Here is a 23,571-nt window from a genome sequence, read left to right as displayed (position 1 = left end):
GCGAGATTATCAGTGGTCTTGTATGTCTTCCATTTTCCAATAATTGCTCCCACAGTTGGTTATTTTACACCAAGCGTTTTACCTATTGCAGATTCAGTCTACCCAGCCTGGTGCAGGTCTACAATTTTGTCTCTGGTGTCCTTAAACAGCTCTTTGGTCTTGGCCCTAGTGAAGTTTGGAGTGTGACTTACTGAGGTTGTGGACAGGTGTCTTTTATACCGACAACGCGTTAAAACAGGTGCCATTAATACAGGTAACGAGTGGAGCCTCATTAGACCTCGTTAGAAGAAGTTAGACCTCTTTGACAGACAGAAATCTTGTTTGTTTGTAGGTGACCAAATACTTATTTTCCACTCTAATTTGGAAATACATTTTTTTTTAAATCAAGCAATGTGATTTTCTGTTTTTTTCTCACATTCTGTCTCTTATGGTTGAGGTTTACCCATGTTGACAATTACAGGCCTCTCTAATCTTTTCAAGTAGGAGAACTTGCACAATATGTGGTTGACTAAATACTTATTTACCCCACTGTAGATGGATAGACTGTCGGATTGAAAACTAATATGAAACAATTTTCTGTGCATTTCAGTCAATATTTCAAAGATTCCTCAATTACTTGCATTCATCTGACTTCGAGGTGAAATACATAATCTCATTAGTCACTAGGCTTTATACATCAGTATGTGGTCTGGTGGTGTTAAGACATCTTCTTCCTTTATTAGATGTGAAAAGTAAAGGCTAATTGGTAGGCAATAGTTCTGCAGTAGGCTCCATCAATTAGAGTGCGGCCATTCTTCCATCCCTCTGTCTTCTAAACAGACCCCTTGAAGTTGCCACATTATGATCACAAAACCCCGCTATAAATACCAATGTTAGGTGTAAATGAAGCTAAAAAGCTTCAAGTTCAAGCCGCAGTGGCTGAGGGCAGACTCTTCTACCTGCATTTCATGGCTTGTTAGGGGAGCTCACTGCAGGTATGCCAACCATCCTCCTCTGACAGGCTTCCACAGAACTACACAGGAGTCATAATGAGGGGAGAGCAAATGAATGTGCGCACGCACCTGCTTCGGAGTCTTTTGAAAAAGAAAACATTTAAGTCCCTTGGGGATCACAAAACTCCTTTAATTTGCCTTTCATGACAACTAATTAGGAAACGCATTCAAAATCTTTGCTTTAAATAAGATAACTAATTATACAAAAAGGTCGTTCTTCCACCGTCGGAGAACTCCTCCTAATTGGTTGAGACCACCACATTCTCCTTAAACATATCACGTGTGTGTTTTACATCCTGCTTGAAAAGGCCAACGCTTCCTAAGATTAACCTATCTTGGAATGGCTGGATTTTGCCTCCACTGGATGCATGGTCACTTTTAAAGATTTGCTCAGGTAATCAAAGTAGAACACCAGCACTGTATTTAGTGTTTTCACTCAGTCACACAATCAGTTTGTCTGTCGGTTTGTGGTCTTGTCTTTTTTGCGGACATATTGTACAGTTCAGTTTGTTACTCTTAGTTCTGACTCCTGCATTTCTATCTTGTGCCATTATGTCATTCCACTGTTTGCAACTACTGCAGATGGTGGTCAGTTTGGTGCTGGAAGTTTGGCTAAAGAAGAGTGAAAACAGAAGGTGTTTCAGTTCACCCTAGTTTTGGTGAACATAACAGCATTTTATGTCACATTCTTCTTCACCTTTGCCTTTTAGAATTACAGATAGGTAGGTAAGTAGAATCATTATATACTGTACATCATTTTATATTAATATTGATTTAAACTGTGAGATGATCATTTAAGCCTTGTTGATTAAAGAATTTAACACTCCTGGAAAGCAAACAGTCTGTACGCTGTTTGTAAAAATACCTAAATGATTGCAAGGGAGTTCTGGCACACATACTCTGCAATGAATGGGTATTACTGTACAGTGGATCCTCTCCATTAGCAGGTGTTAAGGACAAACTTTGACCATGTATAGCATTCATAATTTCCTTTATATGATACCTGAGTAAATCCTCATCAACTGTTTTTTTATGTTATTGATTATTTGGCACCATTGTGGCTGGCCACTTTCAGCCCTACCAGTTTAAAAGGATTTTGATCAGCAAATGAGTTCTTTGAACACTGTACACCAGACACTTGAAAAAGAAAGTAACATGGGAAGGATAAACCTGCACATACAGAATGGACACATAAACTATTCCAATGAGGATGATGTTATACTGCAAATCCCTCACACAACATGGCTACCTGGCTTGCACATCGCAATCTCTTTTGCTCTGCACTCCTGTACAGCATTCAGACTGTTTACATTATCATACCTGTCAACCCGAGGCTGTTGACAATCTTACAAATAGTGACGTAGGCCCTTACAAATTGGTGACTGATCTTACAACGTTTTATATAGCGTGCAATATGAAACAAAAATAAAACTCAATTTTTTAAATAATATGAATTTATTGGAAATATTGTAACCTGGTGCAATCAGAGAACAATCAATATCTTCAGCTTCATCATGAGTACTAAAATTTAACAGTGACTTTTTTTTTATAATTGTATGTAGCACTTTTGGCAATTTCTATCATGTCTTTTGATGGCTGCACTTCATGGCACTTCAGCTAGCAATTCAGTTTGACTTGAAGGAAGTTCATTAGTGTTTCCAATCATAAATTAAAAAGGTCAGTTGATAAAATTAACTGCAATCTTTGAGTCAGGGAACATTTCTTTTGCTAATTCTGAGAAGTGATCAGCAATAGTTGCAGACAAATTGTGTTCGGGAACAAATTGGCAGAATAAAATCTCTGCTTTTGTCACAGCATAGCTTTTCATTCTGCAGACTGTTGTTAATCTTACTTTAAAAAAGGTAATTTATTACAGTTACAAATTACTTCTCCTAAAAAGTAATTCAGTTAGTAACTCAGTTACCTGAATGTAAGAGTAATTAATGACTTGGCAAAGTAACTGGTGTTAAAATTCATGTTTTTTTCCATTCCAAAAAAAACAAAAACATAGTAACTTTTGCTATGTTTGGAAGTCATTTAATATTGTGAATCAATAAAGTTGTTAAAATTGCTCCCGTTTTTGCATTAGTTCCCTTCCGTCTACTTTTGACATGTGAAAGTTTAAAAAATGTTTCATAATTTAAATATAGATTCAAGTCATGATTTAGCCGCTTTAGGAGTATTTTAGATAAAAAGTTACTTAGTTTTGCTAGGAAGGTTCACTACAACAGAACCTTTCTGAGAAATCTACTGCTTTAAGATGGCGGCTGCTTACTAACGCCGCCGAGTCTGTCATTTCCCATTTAGTTCAATATGCATGTGATATCTAGCGTAGTATCAAGTGGGCGTAGATTGTAGGCTGTCGGCTACAGTCAGGAAGGATTGGAGCCACCTAGCCTAGCATCACGTTTGCAACGCCGTCACTCTTCCCGCCTTCCCATTCCCGCTTTTCTCTCTCCGTGTCTCTGACTTTTCTCGCGTCATTCAAACAACGTAGTAACGCACACCTTTTCGGTGCATTGTCTTGTTGCCGAAACGGTGACAAAATCCGAATGGAGAAAAAAAACGCAATGCACGAAAAACGTACAGATTTTGAACGTACGCCGTATACATTTAAAATCAGTTCTCACTTGTACAAATTACGCCGAAACCGTACAACTTGACATGTATGCATTATTTACCCATCACTTCTTATTGAAGTATTTGTGCCTTGTTGTGAACATCTTTCTTGCTTGCTTGTTTGGCACAAATCTATTGCACAGTACTCAAATTCCCAGATTTTTTTATTCATATTTTATTACTCTAGTCATATTTTTATTTTACTTTATTATTTTATTTTAATGTTGCTTTATTTTAGCCTCAAAACTGTGCGGGTCAAATGCATCAACATTTTGTTCTGTATTCACTTGTGCATACCAGAATGACAAATAAAGTTTATCTATATAACTATACAGTATATCTATGAAAAAAGAATTAATGTAGGGTTGCACTCAGTGTAAAAAAAAAAAACGCAAACTTATTAACAAATTGACTTGACAGGAATATAATTGTACCTTATAAAAGATAATTCAATTTTCTTAAAGCCGAGAGACATTTCCTTACCGCTGTCAACACACTTGGGTGTCAATTTGGGTGGAACAGAACCTCCCCATGGCACCATCCCTGGGTGAAAAACAACGCAATAGACAAGGAACCAGTTAAAAGATGGAGAGAATTAAATGACCATTCATTGGTGTTTGTTGTCACAAAAGGTACATAGTGTGTCAGAAAAGTTCCAGGACTGGAATAATAAAAGCTATATTTCATATAAAGAGACTAAAGGTCATTCTTAACCTTCATTTACAAACCTCATTGATTCTTTTGAAAAAAGCTCCTCTTGATTAAGCCCATGAGCTTGTCAAAAGGAGGGTGGGGGACTGGGGGGGGGGGGGGGGGTGACACGTAAGGAGCAATATTCTTCTCCGCTAGAAACAGTCAGATGCACAGGCGAGTTGTCTAGACATAACTCTTGTCTGGTCGTGCACTGAATGAAGCATACGCCGCAGGATCTTTTTGTAGATGCTCATCTGACTTACATTAAAGGGTCAAAGCCCATAGTTCAAGTCTGAAGTACGCTGAGAAACCAGTCCTGAAACATTTCTGACACACCTCGTATGCATCGCCACATCACTGTTCATTCTACTATGAGATACATTTTACCCATCCAAGCAGAGAGACACAACTTATCCTTCCTCAGAAGGAATTAAAATACTATTAGAAGTGTGTGCAAAGGCCTGTCATGGCTCTCTTCTCCCATCCATCCACTTCCTTTAAGATCATATCTTTTCAACAATATGTACTGTAACTTTTTCTTTTCCAAGCAGTCTGTCAGAGCATGTATTTTCCATTACGGCGATAGCATCCGATTTTCTGTGTTACCCTATTTAGACTTTACAGCTATCACCTCATCACAGAACATTTTTGATATATTAAAGGGTTTAGAAGAAAATGCGTTCCACGGAGTGCTCAATGGAAAACCTAGAAAGTGGTGAAGTAAAATGAGCTCACCTATGCTATATTAAAAGATGTGCATTAGCTTTTTTGATTACTATTGAAAAAATATATTGCCGGGAATATTAATATGATCTGTAGTTTTCATTTATATATCCAATTATGTTGAAGTAATGAGGGTAACCATTTTTTTTTTTTTTTTTTTTACGTTTCTTTTTTTTCTTTTTTTTTTCTTTTTTTTTTATGTATATTACCTTTGCCAACCAATAAGAGACAAAGCAACATTTAATATGGTGAAATATGCAAATATTTCACATCTTAATGATGACCAAACTGATAAGTAAATTGGCCAGTGTAATTGCTGAATAATTTACGGTTAATTAGCTTTTTTTGATTAACTAATCAATCATTTGCAGCTCTCTTTTTACATGCCTCATTGTGCACAGGGTACAACTGAAAGGAAATGGATGCACACTCTTCAATATCCTCCTACACTTGATCCCAGTGGAACATCTGTTCTTTACGTCACTCAGCCTTAATAGCTGAGGGGACAGTTGCCTCTGATTGTGTGTTTTGTTAAAGGCCCTTTTTGATCAATTAAAAGCCACAATGTGAAGTGCCCTCTGCCAGTTCGCGGGGAGTTAAAAGATCTTGATGAGACTCACTCAGCCTTCCTGACACATGGGGAGGGCGGTGGTCTTTCAAGGAGGTGGAAGCTGGCCCCGGGTGGGCTTTCTCCCAGGGGCCTCTAATAATTCCTTGCCGCAGCTGCAGCAAATATGAGCCACACGCCGTAGAGATGCTTTGGCAAATTAGATGTTACAAAATGGGTGCAAACAGCTGAAACAAAATGCATTTGTCATCATTAAATTTCACATGTCCGACTTCAACCTATTCTTAAACGAGACGTCAACCACACATAGAGGGTTACTCAACCACCCCGAATGACTCGTTGTATACTGTTAGCTAACTGTAAACGCACTACAAAATTATAGTGCTAATATTGCAACTCTAAAAGGAACATAAGGCTAAATTGAGTCTTTGAAGTTTTTGTCCTTACGGTCAAAGGTACGTCAATGGGACTACACAATCAAATTCATCCACAGACCTGAGTGTCTGCTCCCAGCGTTAATGGGGAACTCATGCAGATGTCTTGCCATTGTGTGCATGAATCAGCCCCTTTCATTGGGCTTCTGTCATTGCTGTAATTGAGCCCATGGACACGTTTCTCTACTGCCAAGACAAAAACATGAGACATCTGTTAATAATATCTGCTGTAAAACACATGGCGCTTGAAAGCGGCCTGATGAGTGTGTTTGCGATGATAAGTCAAATAAAGAGTACTGATTCACTGTGTGATTCATCTGAAGCTCTCATCAAAATCAGCTTTGAGTAATAAATACATTTAGTTTGATTATATCACAATATCATAAATGTTAAGAAATACTACAGTATATATGTTTTTGCAAAAAAAAAAATCTTGGTTTGCGTTTATGTTAACATTTTATTTTAATGTTTTATAAAATTGTCAAAAGACTGTATAATCATGATAAGACATCCGATAATTATGACATGACACCTGTCATGAACATGAATGAATGCTTATGACAGATGTCATTCAGTGTCCAAACCTTTAACTCTTACCCAAAAATAAACATCGAAAGTGACGTAATTACTGAATGAAAATTAATGGCATCTGCCGCAAGCATTCATTCTTTTACATGACAGGTGTTATGACATGATTATGACAGTCATATGACACTGTCATAAGAGGCATTTGCATAAAGTGTAACTGAGTCTATTGTGGAACTAATATTCATTGTGTGTTTTTGGGGACACAAATAGTTGATGCACTGAGTTGAAATTCATCTTCAATAGTAGTAGTTTACCAGCATGCATGCCATAATCCTTATTGAATAAGGTACATTTTACACTGTTGGAATTAGTGTGCTATTGCAAACTCAGTAGCATTATGCATTGGCATGGAATCGTTAGCCAGACTGTGTAGCAGATTAGCAGGGCTGTTTGGCTAGGAACGATGAGCAAATGCAAGAGAGATATCCTATTCATTTATGTTCTTTGAGAATGCGAATAGTATTGTTTTTTTTTTTCTTTGGAATTGTGTGTTTCGTGCCTCTTGTGATAAGAAGCATCTTGGTCTTAAAAATTTATTGGGGGCGTACGATTATCCTTGGTTGGGATGCATGTGCTCGGACTGCACATGCATTCGCACGTGCAAAAATGCGCAAATACACAGACGTAATCACACTGGCACACACAATTAAATTAGGCATTTTTTTTTACTGAGCCCAAGTCAATATTACATTTCATACTAAGTTAGTTTTTTTGTTTTTTTTTTGTCAACCAACACAACCCTGTAAGAGCCCTCTATGTTACTGTACAACCCTGCTACATTTCCAGATGGTGCTGTATGAATGCTGGGGTCTGTGAGGTGATTTCTGGGACTGTATGCATGCTATGATTACAACATAATTAACACCCACAGTAAGTGGGAGCGCGCAGACAGGGCTTGTGCGGATGAGGAGGGGACTGTTCATTAACAAGATGCACTCTCTCAAACTTTGCAGCTCGCTGCGGCTAATAAGCCCCGGTGAAACGGAGCCCAGCCGTCCCTCGCATTGACCCTGGCACTGCCTGGGATAAGGGAAGGTTTTGTCTCCTGGAATAATTGCTCTTTTCACATGTTACAAGTGTCCTGACCCCCACTGTCTGCAGCCACTTTTCCTACCATAATTACTCCTGATCCGCTCCAAATGAGTCAGCCGCATTAGGGCTGCAATAACACTGGCCCGGCTTCAAGCGCGGCATGGGGAGTCTCAGCAGAGCGGGCTGGAACAGGACTGCCTTTTCTCCCGGCCCACGGTCATTTCCATCACGTCAGAGGTGCATTTCTTACACTTGAAGTCAGCACGAAGGCCCTGGGCCTTTTTTCTAAGGCTTACAGGCGGCATTGTTAGCGCCTGGTGTTCACGACACACTGTGGTTTGGCTGCAAACTCCATCCCAATTAACGGAAAAACTTCATTAGGGTGTTTTTTTCCACACTTTTCAGCCCCTATTATTTTTAATTTATTCACATGGGGTTAATTAAAAGAAATGTATCACAGAGATATGCAACAGCTTTCTAATTAAATTCATTGCTGCTTTTTTTTTCAACACATGAAACTGGCAGTTTCTAAATTATAACAGAAGGGGACTTGTTCCTTTCTCGGTTGAAGGGGGGAGATTATGGCTCTGCAAGGTAAGCTGTCAGGAAGTAAGAGTGAGAGAGTGCAAGATGGCATGAGAAGAAGCTGAGGAAGGGAAGAAAGGATGGAAAATATTTACAGTGTATGGCTTTAAAAATGATAATTTCAGTGGTCCAAAATCCAAATTGGATGTGACCTTGCAAATAAATGTGCTGAATTTGGACCACAGTGCTGCGGTTACAAAAGATAGGCATACAGTTGTGCCTTGATATACGAGTGACGAGTGAACAATGTGAAACACCGAAGACAGGCTTATGAATACAATAAGTATTTATCTAGCAGTAATGCTTTCGTCAATGATGAAGACAACGAACATATATCGTCAATGAACACTTTTTTCATGACGACTACGAGACGATAATGAGCTATAAACGTGTTTTGTGAGATTAAAATGTAGTGAGATGAATGCCAGTTTTCATCTGACAAGAAGAGAACAAGATGAAAATGCACAATAGTTTCTGCTACTTGTTCACAATGTGTCATATTTTATGTATAGTTAGCCTACATCGTGGCAATGTCTGGTTCTGTCAATCATGACGTGCAGTGCCCCCCCTCCCCCCACACACACTTTCCGACTCATCAGTGTGTCATCTCCAGTCTATCTACATGCAGGCATGCACACACGGTAAGATTTGTTTTCTTGACCAGAAAGAATATGCAATGTTGCATTAAAGTGCTTTAAAGGTCTGTGCTGAGTGATCATCAAACACTAAAGGTAACTCGTAGCATTAGCATAGCATTTGCGTTAGTATTAGGCTAATGCTAACGGCCAGTGTCCTCGTAAACTCTCGGACAACTTTTTTTACTTACAGTTCATTGCGTCCAGGTGTGTATATTTAAATGAAAATAATGTACTGTTTTCCTGCTGAGTGTGCATTATCACAAGTTGGCGTTTTCCCTGTAGATAGACGCTATAATATGTGCTCATCTGCAATGTTCATTCAAAATACTTGGAAAACCTTATTTATTTCTTTATTGAGGTTATTTTTTATTTTTTATTTTTTTTTTTTACAGACGAAAACATTTTTACTAAATGTGGGCTAAAACTAGACAAAATTCGTCTTGAGTTTTTGTCAACAAAAACTAGAAAAACAAAGACAAACACATTTTGAGATGACTGAAATATGACTAAGACTAATAAGTATCATCGTCCAAAAGACTGACGAAAATTAAAAGCACTGCCAAAAACAACACTGCTATCTAGAGCTAAAGCCCATTAAGCAACCGTGTTGTTAATCTTACTTTAAAAAAGTAATTAGTTACAGTTACAAATTACTTCTCCCAAAGAGTAATAGTTAGTAACTCAGCTCCCTCATTGTAAGAGTAATTGGTTACTTAGCAAGGTGACTGACGTTGCTTTTCAGGTTCTACATGTTATTACATTATACATTGTATCTTTCACATCAAATATGTTTTATTAACTGATTGAATAGAACTGATTTTTTTCATTAAAAAACGTAGGTCACACCTTTTTTTGTTTTTAATTTCACCGATATAAGACTGTAATGGAATACAAACTTTAAATTTCACATGCTGTGAGAAAAAAGCCTTTTTGTCTTTTCCTGTTGTACTGAACCTGCACCAAACCGTGACTTGTGTGTATCATCACACCCTAATTTATAGAGATATATTTTTCAATATGCAGGTGAGGCTTTGAATCTCCTGCCTCTTCTATCTCTAGTTGTTTTGATAACAAAACATCACACAAAGTTCATGGATATGTCATTCAAGAAAAGTTTAGGGCAAGAGACTATTTTTGGTAATTAAAAAAAAAAAAAAATCTTATTATATTGAAGCGTCTACAACAGGGGTGGGAAAACTATTCCACAAAGGGCCGCAGTGGGTGCGGGTTTTTGTTCATACCCATCATGAGTACAGCCTTTCACAAATCTGGTTTCTTACAAGTGCAATCAATTGATTGCAGTCAGGTGCTTCTTGTTTCCACTGAAACCTCATTGGTTAAACTGTCTGTGCTGAATCAGTTGGAACAAAGACCAGGACCCACTGTGGCCCTCGAGGACCGGTTTGCCCACCCCTGGTCTCCAACGACGTCAACCTGGTGATGTTACTCCATACTCAGCAGGAAAAAAGCACATTATTTTCAATTAATTGTATACGCCGTGAACAGTTGCCGTTGCAGTTGTTGAAAAGTTGCCTGAGAGTTTAAGATGATGCTTGCCACGCTAAATGCCAATGCTAATGAGACCATGAATGCTATGCTAACACTCCGAGCCACCTAGCCAATCATCATCGTGTTTGCAATGGCGTCACCACCCCATCCCTCCTCCTGCCTCCCACTCTGCACACTCGAGGGCAGGCAGACGTGTTACAAAATTAGACAACTTGTGCTTCATTCAACCAAATTGTAGTATGACCAATTATAATCAACATTTTGGACCCAAAAAGACAAAAATCCCAAAATACTTTGTCAAAATTTGTAAAATGTTGATGTCCCATTGACAACCAAACATGCTCGACCAACCGTTTTGAAGGTTGACAATATTTATTCAACTTGTTAGGATAAACATTCAACAGAATAGAATGAGACTGAATAGTTTTATGTTTGACAATTCAACACAAACAGTAGGTATTTTCAAAGGCGTTCTTGGCGTTTACACATACTATGGTCAAAACAGGTTATATACTGTTAAAAATACTGAAAAAGATATATATAAATACATATATATGATCTAACACAAAATGGGTTTGGAGGATATCTCTTTGTGATGTTAGGTACTGTACCCATTACCTTATCAAAAGTATATACGTGCAATCAAGCTTCGCGAACACACACATCAATATACTAGTAGATATCACTCATCATCCAAGAAAAACAACGACAAATCCGGCTCATCCTCTTCCATGAGTTGATGAAATAATGCATTAGCTTGCGCTAAATTTAGTTTTCGATTCATTACGCACGTTTCAGAGTCGTTCGCTCAATCCAACCGGCCGTCGCTCGCTCCCTTGCCTGCATTTCCTTAGGTGGTGCCTCGCTGGACAATTCATTATCAATGTTCACATTAGGTTCGGCCTTCTTGACCTCACAACGGATCCTGGGATATGTAGTCTTTCGTGGTGCTTTCAGTTTTGAAAAAGGACAAGAAATTATCAAAATATGGGCATAAAACACATGGCCCATGCAGTATTTTAATTCTTATTTATGAGTGAAAAAAAAAACAAAACAAAAAACTATAAAACTCAAATGACATTATCTCCCGCTTTACTTGGTCCATTGACTTCAAGCAAAAACGGATGTGTACCTCAACTTCCCCACTTTCAAATGAGACTAGCCAGCGGCACGTAATTACAACGTGACGGGCTTCAAAGATGATAAGGATAAAAATGTAGCCGCCGACACGGTCAGTGTTAAAGGGTTAACATGGGAATTTTATTTTATTTCTCTCGTTGTCACCTGGTACACAACCAATCAGCAACGGATTTATTGATCCGTAAATTGACATCCACACTAGAGCATGAATTATTTCGGAAATTTTTCAGATGCTTTATTCATGGTTATTCCTTAGGCTTGCCTGTTATGTTTAAATTTAGACAATTATGTACCATGCAATTTACTGTATGTTGTATTTGTGAATGACTAATGAAAATAAAAAAATATTCGGGAAATCCCGCGGGTCACGGGAGTAAAAATTTTCTTAACTCCGTGATTGGGACGGGACAGGAATAATAATCAACAGGAGCGGGCGGGAGTGGGAACAACTAAATAGATGATAATTTTCACCTGTGTTAAAAAACTTAACAGGACCAATGCGTCCCTTTTTGTGGTTTTATTTTCCTGGGCCACTACTGTCTCGACGTTGGTACGTCAAAAGAACTACACATTCCAATATCCCAAGTTTCCAATGCTTCGATTTCTGGCTACTATATTTGCGCAAACTCATGGTGAACAGTGGAGTTGTGAAAACCCGAAGAGAGAACTACACATGAAAGTCGGAAATAATGACCCATTGGTTAAACCGAAGGAGGAAGGTCCAAGTTATTACAAACTTTCTGAGAGTGACACGGGACGATGCCACTGCAAAATACTTGCCGTCTTAAAAAATGCATGGGTCTAGTAGTGACTCGGGGACGAGTGGTCTTAATTTTGATTTTAAACTGCATTAAGCATAGTAATCTAAAGAACAATCCATTGACTTTCCTAATGACCAACTTAAAGGTGTTTAAAAAAAAATAAATAAATAAATAAAAAAAAAAACGGGAGTGGGAGTAATTTTTACTTGGAGCGGGATGGGATTGGGAGTCATTCTATAGAAGTGGGACGGGATGGGATTTACTTTTTGACTCAGCCCCGGGATTTGGATGGATTGGGAGTTTTTCTTTGGGAGTAGGAAGGAACGGGAGTGAAAATCCATTCCCGATTCATGCTCCTAACCACACACCACACTTTGTCAACATGTAGGAGCGTATCATTTTAGCAGTTTACGACCAGCACATACCTTATGATACCTCTCGGCATGACTTTGGGGACATAAATAAAAAATAAGCAGTATAGGAAGTTGTTGGCGCTCAGAAAAAAACGAACATTGTAAAACGCCCTCCAAATTCATAGCTTATTAGAGACAAGCAATAACGCACAGGCAGAGGGTGGTGTGTGTCGCTGTCGGGTTTGTTGGAAAGAAAGTAGTCACTTATTGTCCTTTTCGCCATTGTTCGCAAGTGTTGTCAAGTTTTCCCTCTACCCCAATTATAACCCGCTCCATGCATTGCCTACTTCCACCTTCTTTAATTTCTGCTGTATTTGACTTTGGCAAACCAGCTCGTTACATTACCGCCAACGAGTGGATTTAACCGTGAATGAGCTTGTCAGCAAAAAAAAAAAAAAAAAATCCTGCAATCTTACTGGTTGCGCATGTGCGATTAGATGAAAAAAGTTATTCGTCCTGGCTCTAACGTTAGTCGCAAAATGCGACCTTTTGGTTGCAGTCTGAAGCCCTGACAGGAATATATTCTTTATCCTCTATGTAGAATTATTATTACTGCTGAGACAGGCTCCATCTACTGTATATCTCATCGCTCATCATAACGTGCAGAAGTATGATAGCCATTGAATTGAATAAAAAAATATGACCCAAAAAAATAGTTTATTTCTTTAGTTTCTAATAATGTCGTGTATAAAGTAGAATGATAGAATGCTTTTTTTTCTACTTGGAACTGACTGTCATTTTTCATTTTTTTCATTACAATTGTTATAATGGGGGGCGGGGGGGGGGTGATTGACGTGAGTATTTTGAGTTACAAGCATGGTCACAATAGGGAATTCAAATCTTTTCTTTGCAGAAAAAATCAGTTTGTAGACAAGATCAAATATAATTTGTGACTCCAGTCATGGAACCATTCTAACACCCCTTACATTTGTATAAGGATGACAAAACCAACCATCTTCACAACTCAACTCTTTTAAAAGTTTAGAGCACAACAACTGAGGCCAAACACTTTTTAGTCCACATAAAAAACTAATTTAGGGATTAATTAAAGGGATCCTTCCAAAGTTTGTGTCACTCACAAGGTCGAGAAGTGGTGTTGAAAATCCTCCCCACTTCCCAGCAATTACTGCACACTTATTATTGCCAAGGAAATGCTAGGAGACAGGTGTGTCATTCAGGGTCCTCAATGTGTCAAAAATGGGTTGGGGGAGAAGGAACACCTCACCGCATTGCACCGACAGAGGCACTCTAATCCTGAATAATGCAGATTCCCCACAGGGGGCAGTTATTTAACTGCATGGACCTCTAATGTCATTCAAACACATTGTTGAACACCTGATGGGGTAAATAATGAGAGCGCTCGCTTGGATGAGCATCTAGGAAGATGTTCATGGAGATAAGGGTGACATCGTCTTGAATGTCAGTCAGTCCCCTCTAAATGATGACCTTATCTGAAATTTATATTCACTGACTTTAACATTAGGTATGAAAAACAATACACAAATTATTAGTTTTGAAGTTGTGTTCATGGTCATCAACGAGACATCTTGGGGAACTATTACAATTTTAATGATAAAAGTGTTTATCAGATGTCATTCATCCAACACCCCACTCATTCTCTGCCATCGATGGTTTTGGAAGTCAGTTTTCCATGTACCGTAAACTGGGAAAGCTGGCAGTGAATGAGATTACCATCAGTTTTATTCAGAGGACACTCAGTACAGTGATGCCTTGCATGGCTTTTTTTTTGTGGTCTTGGTATGCTGTATAAGCAAACATTTGAGATACGAGTGCACTTCAGACCACTGCCGCAACATGGCGGCAACGAACCTTACAACATCTGAGCACCAACAATTGACATTGGTTTCCTCGCAGTGGAAGGACAAAATCAATTGATGGTGCCATTAAGCTGCTTGGTCAACCACGAATTGACCCTGCAGAAGACGAAGAACAATGGAAGGACAATACATTAGGTACTTATTACAACTGTGGGTTCTTATATGTGGATGTATATATGTTAAGTTATATACGTATGTTATATTGTATTTTTTTTTTTTTTAATATTAATTTTTTAAGTGCTGGTGTTTTTAGGTCTCTTGGAATGGATTAAATGCATTTTTTGTCAGTGGAGAAAAATGATTCGCAATGCGAAAATGGTCACGGAACAAATTTAATTTACATTGAAATGCATCGATTTTCATTAATTTGACATTTTGGTTGATTGATTAAATCTAGCATAGCAGGTTACTTTGCTTGTGTCAGTCTATGTATTTCGAACATTTGACACCAACCGTATGGAACATCTTGAGGTGTGTTTTAATTGTCTTTGTAGGTGATATGGCACTGTATTAGAATGTGTACACTAACAGAACCTCATAGAAAAGCAGTTGAATTCTAAGTATACTCCTCCTTTTCTAAATACTGTACTTAAATACTAATTGTCTTTAGTTTTAGACGATTAAAAATACTGCCAAAAGTAATGCAAACAGTAAATAACAAATCATATTTTTGTATGAGACTGGGTCATGCTGGTACCACCTTTTCAAGAAATGCTCTGTTTACAGATTTTGCCCCATGTTATTTTACTATCTTTGGTTTGTAAAGAGAAGTAGTCCCACAAAGCAGGCATGTTTGCCAAGTAATTTGATTTACTGCAGCCGGAAAGTGCAATGTTGCTGAAAATACATGTGAATTATCCAATCTTGTGACCAATTCTGGTACTGTCGGATGCTGCAAAAATAACCGTATTGGAGGCCGTTACCGATACTGTGCAATGGATCGGGACTACACTACTTAAGACATGTTTTTATCTCAAATCACACATGACATCACATGACAATCCAGTGAAAGCATATTGTCTGAATCAAATCAAAAACAATTTAACTGAAAAAAAAAAGTGTGAACAAGAAGGTGGAAATTCTTCATTTAGAGTAGTGGCCATTATGTGGCCATTTGCATAGAAATTTGTTGTAGCAAATATAATGTGTTTAGCGTTGATTAAATCAGCAATTTCAATATCCGAACACTGATAGACTAGCTTTAACAGGGTCAAAACTTACATCTTAATCACCATTTTTAATTTGATGTTTGAGATTTGATTTAGTGAAGGTCATCCTAGGAGAGATTACTTCACAGCATGTTTGCTTTTATGAGCCAACGCACCCCAGGGTGTTGTATTTACCAAGAAGATGGCTGTATAATTTAATAAAAGTAGGTTCCCTCCGTGTTCGTTACTTCAATTCTCATTAGAAATAATCTCTGCTATGTGCCATTCTTGATTTGAATAAATTTATGCGCTATTTTGTTTGTCAAAAGACTCATCTAATGGTCCTTTGAAGTTGGAAATGAACTAGAGCAATGACAATAGAGGAATACGTTCATATGATTTTCCAGTAAGAGTGTAAATTCGTCAGGTTCACCTTATACAATTTAAAAGGTATTGACATGAACATTCTGTCATGCAACCATTATTTTAGAGCTGCTACTGATGCACTTGTAAAATGAGCTGTGTCAATTGTTTGATTGTAGGATGCTGTGTCACTAAGGCTGGGCTGACCAAAAGAGAATCACAAATTTTGTTTTTACATCATCGATCGCAATTGTTTTCACAATTAAAAAAAAAAAAATGTTGTTATTATTATTAAATTTTTTAACAGTAAAGAATCTACAAACGAAACATAGGAAATGAGAGAGTAGTTCAATATTTAATTCAAATATGAAGTAAATATAAAAAAAAAAAAAAATTGAACTGTTAATACTCACTACTCATGCAAACAACACTTTTATGGTCAACATTTGAAACAACAGACCCAAAAATACAAATTCAATAATGAAATAAAATAAATTAAATAAATGTGGAAAACGATATGAAAAAAGTTAACTGTTTAACATTGCAAAAATGTTAAAAAGAAAGAAAAAAAGAAAAAACAAACAAAAAACTATTGCTCACAAATAAGGGAAATTTTTGTTGGTAAATAAATATATTTAAAAGAAGAGAAGCTGCCCACTCAGGGATAAGACACCCTTTGAAACAAATAATTCTTTGAAGGCGATATCTTTTTTCAATAGTTAGTGATTAAGAGTGGCGTTATATCAACATACAGAGTAAATAAAAACCAAAGAAATAAATATAAATATTCGGGGGAAAAAATATTACAAATTCCCTCAACAATAGATACAGTAATTAGCAGCCTTGAGAGTGTGCACACCTTGGCCACTTGTTGGCAGCACTTGGCAAAGATGCGCAATCATTATTACACGTGTGGATGAAGAAGAAGATTAGATTTCTTACTTTTTTTATTTATTTATTTATTTATTTTTTTTTTTTAAATTAATTTACATTCAAAAGTTGCTAAAACCTGTTTTGGGCAGCGTACAAAGACCATATGCACGTGAGTGATGTTATAGCTTTTGCCCTGAATGTTCCCGTGGCATTAGTGTGTGAATATTCAGATGTAGGAGGCGGCGTGATGCTAATTTGAGTTAGCGTTTGTATGGCGTTTTGCTTTGAATATTAGCATTAAGCTATCAGGCGCTCGAAAAATGAAAATTTGTATTATTTTTAATGCACAGTAGGCCCCTATGTGTAACTTTCTTTGGTATGTGTGCTTAGTGTTACAGTTCACCTCAGTCGGAGTGTAATAAACTCCTTGGAGACCATCAACCTTGGACTCATTTGAGAGACTGTTCAAAAATCTTCCCAAGTAGCCTAGTCAGTTTCCATCAGCAACATGTTATGTTCAGTTTTTTTTTTTTTTTTTTTTTTTTTCAATCTCAAAATAGCCTTGCCCTATGTCGCTATGTGACGAAGGGTTATTCTTGGCGATTGGTGATTTATATTGTAATAACATTTGGGTGAAAACATGAGAGGTTATCAAACACAACATATACTGTATGTTTAGGATCTTGGAATTCAAGGAACTAACTAATATTTGTTACTGCTGCACTACCTAATATCGATAAATAACTTTTTTTTTTTTTTTCCCCATTAACAAACAATGGATGACTCACACATTTTTAGTGAGGAATTTTCTGTTTGCGCAATATCGACATTCCTCCTGAGCATGTCCGTGTTTGTTTCAGCTCAAGCTGGAATACATCTGGCACCTACAGCAAGCTTTAATTGTGCTTTAAAAGTAACGACTCATTTCCTCGTGTCAACAACCTCCACCAATTGCACATAGAAGGTAATACAATGTTTGTTCGGGTGTGAGATTACGTAAACACAGCCCCACATATTTCGATTAAACTTTGAGGAAGTATGCGGCCAAGCCAAGAAAGAAACCATTACAGTGGTGCCTTGAGACACAAGTTTAATTAGTTCCGCAACCAAAGTTGTAGACTCGTAACACAAAACATTTATATCAAAAAGCTTTTCCCCTTTGAATTCCATTCAAATTAAATTAATCTGTTGCAGACGTTCTGCCCCAAACAAAACAAAACAACAACAACAAAACATAGTAGGGAAATAGAATACAACACCTATAGTATTGTGCTTTGAATGTAAATTATTAAACTGCTTGTGCGTCATGATTTAATGCTAATTCAATGCCAATTTATTGTGCTGTTCTTTTCAGTGTGCCCGCCCTGGCCCCTGGGAGGCAGTATGATATTGTGTCAGACGCAAACAAAAAGAGAACAGACTTCCTTTGCTCCCAATGTAAGTAATTATTACATCTCATCTCATCACATCTCACTGACCTAGAGGGAAATCAGGGTTCAATGCCACCTGATGTTCAACAATTTCCGTTGAAATTTGCATTGGTTCTAAATTTGGTTCTATGGTTGCTTGTATCTTGTAAAACTTCTCAGTCGGATCACTTGTACGTCAAAGTAAGTGCATTGAGTTTTGTCTTATCTGTGTGGAAATACCAATCAGCAGTTGTCAACCACCCTGTAATCCAAATTACCCCACCTCCTGAACAGCCATGGATTATCATTAAGTGCAAATGTTTTTATTAGCCACACTTTTTCACAAACTCTACTCTATTGTTTCTCATGTGTACAATTTGAGGTGTTGGTTTCTGGTATGTGCGACAGTCTGGAGTGGCCCCGGTCGGTTGCAGGGGGCGCTAAAACGCAGTAACTAATCAAACAACGCACAATACGGATAGGAAAACAACCCCCGTGTCTAGCTAGTGCTCTTATTTACTCCAATTCTTCTCAAACCTCCGAATACTGTCACGGCTCTCAATCAAAGTGCCAGTGTTGTAAAAACTGCGGACAGTGACAATATTAATTGCACAAAACAGAAGGTTGGACAATGGCCGCTGAAGGCCTCCCGGAGATCACGTGTCCCTCGGTACACACTGATGACAGCAGGCTTAACATCGAGCCTGAGGCAATAATAAACTGGATGCTCTTACAGCTCAAGAGTGCATAATTGAGTTTTTGCATCTCACTGATGAGTGCAGCCGTTTGCATCTGAAGCGAGCGGGCGGGCGGTCTCACTCGCTAACACGTGTCTCAATTGAATCTCTAAATTCTTCTAAGATTGTGGGAAATGAATGATACACATCTCGCACACTTGAAAATGTGAAACAATCACAAGTGATGAGGATCAAGAGGTTTAATGGTGACAGAGGAAATTACCTTCCAGCAAGAATTGAATCCAGAAGAAAAGAATCCAGCAGCGGAATTAAACATATTGCTCTCACAAGGGTGCACGTGTGATTTCCTGACAACAGCTTTAGGATATTAGTGGCAGTCAACAGTGCTGAGTACAACTGACTTGCAGAGCCGGCACAGAAAGGGCTATTGTGACATTGTTGTACATCAGGGCCATGTATGACTAAATACAGTGGTACTTAAGAACATCTCTACATACAGAATTTTCAGGTTAAGACATGCCTCCACGGGAAACTATTGCCTCTTGTTAAGAAAGAAATTTCAGGATAATAAAGGCAAGAATACAGTATGGCTGGTACTCGCAGCTCCCATTTTACCGAACGTAACATACTTATTGCTGCTCTGCCATTGGCTATTGCCTAGCGTCCAGTTGGCTAAGAGGGACCTCTACTGTATGTGTATGTGTGCATCCCAGCGTCCTCTTCATTCGCCCCTGGTGTTCCGATAGCTTTACCTTAGTGTATTAATTTTTTATTCTTTACTCTATTCTTGTTTTTTTATATTATGCACAACACACATTTTATGTTTATTATGCAAAAATCTAATTGAAACATGTATTTGTTACATTTTTTTTATGCATTTTTATGCATTACAAAAGTTATGTCTGAATTTTGGGGGGGGCTTGAAACGGATTAGGGCATTTACATGGAAAAGGCGTCTCTAAAAAATGTTGAAGTTAAGAAACTACTTCTAGAACCAATTAATTTCATAAGTAGAGGTAACACTGTAATAGAAAAGTGTTCTCTTTTTTTAATAATATACACGGAACACTTAAGAGTTAATGTGATGTGCTTTGTTAAATGGGGAAGACACATGCCTGGTGACTTGTGTGTTTGTAATATTGTTCAGGCCCCACAGCTTGCAAACTGTAATTTCAATATTTGAAATGGGAAAGTTTAATTTTGAAGTAAGAGCAAACCAATAAGCTGAGAAAATAGCAAACACCAGCGAGCAAATTACATTCTTGTGGAAAAGTGAAAAGACTTAAGGAACATATAAAAGTAATCTCCAACTGGAAATTAGAAATCAACCCTGAGAAACCAAATAACAGAAAAGAAATATTACTGTCCACTTTTTGAATCAATATAACATCGCTACAAGACAGTATTACCATGGTAACACCGGTAAAGAATGAAGCAATTCTTATTATTTCAAAATAAAAATGTGAGCCTGGAGCCCAAGGTTTATTACAGCAGCTGACAGATCACCAGTCTGTGTTCATCTGAAGGATTGCTTTTCAATCACACGCTTTATGAGTGTACACATTTTCCAGGACAGTGTGATAAGGGAGCCGTAAATTAACCAGCGCCAGGGAACTAGAAACTTATCAGTCGGTGGAGGATTTGGCTTCTGCTTAAGGTCAGTGGGTGACAGGACAGATGAATATTTAGGCTCCTGCTTACATTAGGCAGTTTCATAAGCATTAAGTTGTTATACTGTCTTTTTTTCATGCCTTGCTCAAAGGTCCCCTATTCAGTCAGCGGACCAATGCACGATTTCCTTCCGACTGATATTGAGAAACAAAAAAAGCGAAGTGAAATAGTTTTTAAGTCACGTCAAATTAATTTCAGTATCGGTGCAGATTGAAACAAAACCCAAATTTTCAGAAAAGCATCTCACCTAAAAAAAACGTTTTCTATTCATACCATTAAGAATGTTATTAGTACATTTGTTTGTATCCTATTAAGACAAACTATCGATGTTCTTCACTAAAAACAATAAAAGGCCTGGATATAAGTAAACGATGGGGGCATTTTTCTGTAGTGATATTTGTAAATGTAGTTGTCCTTTTGAAGATGTAAGCATACCATGTCAAACGTATTGTAACTTTTGTAATAGTGGGTTGCAATTTAGTGACAAAAGGAAAATGTAAGTTCCAAGGTAGGAAAATGCTGTAAAGGACTAATTCATTGGGAGGTAGTTTTCTCAAAGAAGTCAAAGTTCACATCTGTCAAACAAGCACCCTACACACCTCAATATGAACAGCCAATGCAGAAAAACACACTTGTAATTAAGGAATCATTAAAGACTCTCATTACGCGGCCACCCAAAACTCCCCCCCTTTTCTCCTAGACGCTCCCCCATCCGTGCAAGCGCTGAGCGGATACATTAGGAGGGAAGGTTGAATTGACAAGGCTATAACTTTACAGCCAATAAACGTTAAGAGGCACCGTAATGAGCGAGACCGGCTCTGTTGCCAGCCGGGCCGAACTGCAGGAGGCACTGGCCGGGTCCAGCAAATAAAGGGTGAAGCTTTTAGGCAATGAGCAGCAGGTGATCTCAGCTTTTCTGCAAGTCCTAATGCTCCTAAAAGCCACTCTCCCTGGTTCTGTAATTGGGCATCAGTAGTTAATGTAGTATTGACTGCATTACATGCTCTTGTGCATCCTTTCCCACTAATGCCATTTGCATCACCTTGTACATTTACCATATTGCTTAGCCAATAACTGTTAAAAGCAATCCGGATCATGAATCATATAAGGAACTTTTAGCCAGACAGACATTCAAAGGAGACTATTTACAGTTCAGTTAATTTGGGAACATTAGCGGCACAACACGGATGTCACCAGGGAGGCCAATTTATGTGTTTGCCACAAAATGTAATGCCTTTATGATGCACTGCTAAGAGATGCGAAATATCCATTTTCAAACATAAATAATGGGCTCCAATGCATCCGTTACTAGTGGGTAAAAGCCGTGATGTGTGCAAAAGCTTTTTTGAAATAATGCAAATTGTTGTGTATTTGTGGTGCATCTCAGCAGGTGGCTCGGCAAAACAAGACTCTTAAAAGTGTCGCCAGAAAGAAAACTTAGTTTCAGACCTCAAAGTGCTCTTCTCCCTCCACATCCACTATATGGTGTCTGCTTGAATATTAAACGCGTGCCACATTACCGGCTTTAATGCATTCACAGTACACTGAGCATCATTTAGACCTGTGGACCAGCATGTGATAAATGCACTGCACGTCTCCGACGTCAGCTCGAATCCAAAATGGAACGTCATTAGAGAGGCGAGTTTGATTTAAATTCAAATGAATTAGATTGCCTCGCCCATTAACCCAAATACATTGAAATAGATAAGTAATGCAAGTGGGCCTATTTGGATGGGAAAAGTGAGTCAAGGCTGCAGCGGCGTTATCCATAATTTGCAATCAAGTTAAAAGCACTCTGCTGTCATGTGCCATCCCGGGGAGGATGTCAGAGGCTGGCTGCCTCTTAACAACTTCAGCCAGGCAAAAAGCACTTAGCGGGAGACTTCAAGCTCTGCACATCAAGTGTAAATAAACATTCCGTTCTCTTTGTGCACCTTAACTTCGGATGCAGGGGGGAAGTGGAGACACAAGCACAACCTTCAATTGTGGTAAAAGAGAAAAAAAGACGCAATGAAAGAGACTCAAGCTCGAAACGTGTTCGCAAAATGTCACAAGTGCAAGTGTCCGGGATGTGACATCCAAGAGGCGGGGATGTTACTTACCCTCTTCCTTGTCCAGCACCATGGTCCTGAGGAACGAGGAGTCCTTCCCCGGCCGATCCGTCCTTGGCTCCAGGAGGCTGCGCGGCGGAGCTTCTCACCGGGGAATGTCTCGATGTGCTTGTGCACGGCGAAAAGAAAGCACCTTTCTCTAGAAATACGAACGATAGTTACGACGCTGAGTGCCGTGGCCGGATACGCGACTCCACACTTGAGCTGCTCGCCCAAATAAATAAGCCCGAACCGCTTTGAATGACTTCCATGCGAATAATAGAGGCGACGTCAAATGTGGACTAAACAGTGCTGTGCGGTGCGCGCTGGAAGGCGGATGAGGCGCACGCCGAGCCGGCTTGATGCTCTCTTTTCTCCGGGATGTTAATACGCTCTCCCTCTCGCTCTCATTTGCTCCGAGACGACAACTACGTTCAAACAAATCCAATTGCAAATGTGACAAAGTGCTCACGCCGCCCGTGTGCCCGCGTCTGTGCGCGCCCCGCTCTGCTCTGAGCAATAAATGCGCCGCGCACGCTTCTTTCGCAGCGACCCAAGGATTCCCCTGTTAATTAAATCAATTCATTATGCTCAGATCTGATTAGCAGCCCTTCCCCCCTCTTTGAATCAATTATTCAATACACAAACATAATTGCTTGTGCCAGAGGTGTCTAAGTATTAGCTTATTTAACTCCAAGGACACTAATTACCCCTAGGGCAAGGGAACTTTTCTCATTAATTCTGACAAAACACAAAAGCACAGCTAAGGGAAAGAGAAAGTGTGTG

The 23,571-nt window shown here is 38.6% G+C and overlaps 1 protein-coding gene across 2 annotated transcripts in view; it reads right to left on the bottom strand.

Moving 5' to 3' along the window:
* The window catches only part of lmo1 (LIM domain only 1), a 50,313-nt gene extending 26,742 nt beyond the window's left edge, over positions 1-23,571 (bottom strand). The window contains exons 1-2 of one of the 2 annotated variants that reach the window (XM_057840336.1): positions 22,798-23,571; positions 4,095-4,154 (exon numbers count right to left, since the gene is read on the bottom strand). In XM_057840336.1, the coding sequence (XP_057696319.1) occupies positions 4,095-4,154; positions 22,798-22,819 (82 nt within the window). In that variant the 5' untranslated portion in view covers positions 22,820-23,571. The remainder of the gene's footprint in view (positions 1-4,094; positions 4,155-22,797) is intronic. The other variant, XM_057840342.1, reaches the window with a different exon arrangement.

This window comes from Corythoichthys intestinalis, chromosome 1 (genome assembly GCF_030265065.1).
Source record: "Corythoichthys intestinalis isolate RoL2023-P3 chromosome 1, ASM3026506v1, whole genome shotgun sequence".
In the NCBI taxonomy this organism is placed as follows: Eukaryota; Metazoa; Chordata; class Actinopteri; order Syngnathiformes; family Syngnathidae; genus Corythoichthys; species Corythoichthys intestinalis.
Note: the sequence above shows the minus strand (reverse complement) of the source record. Positions and strands in the feature narration are given on the sequence as shown.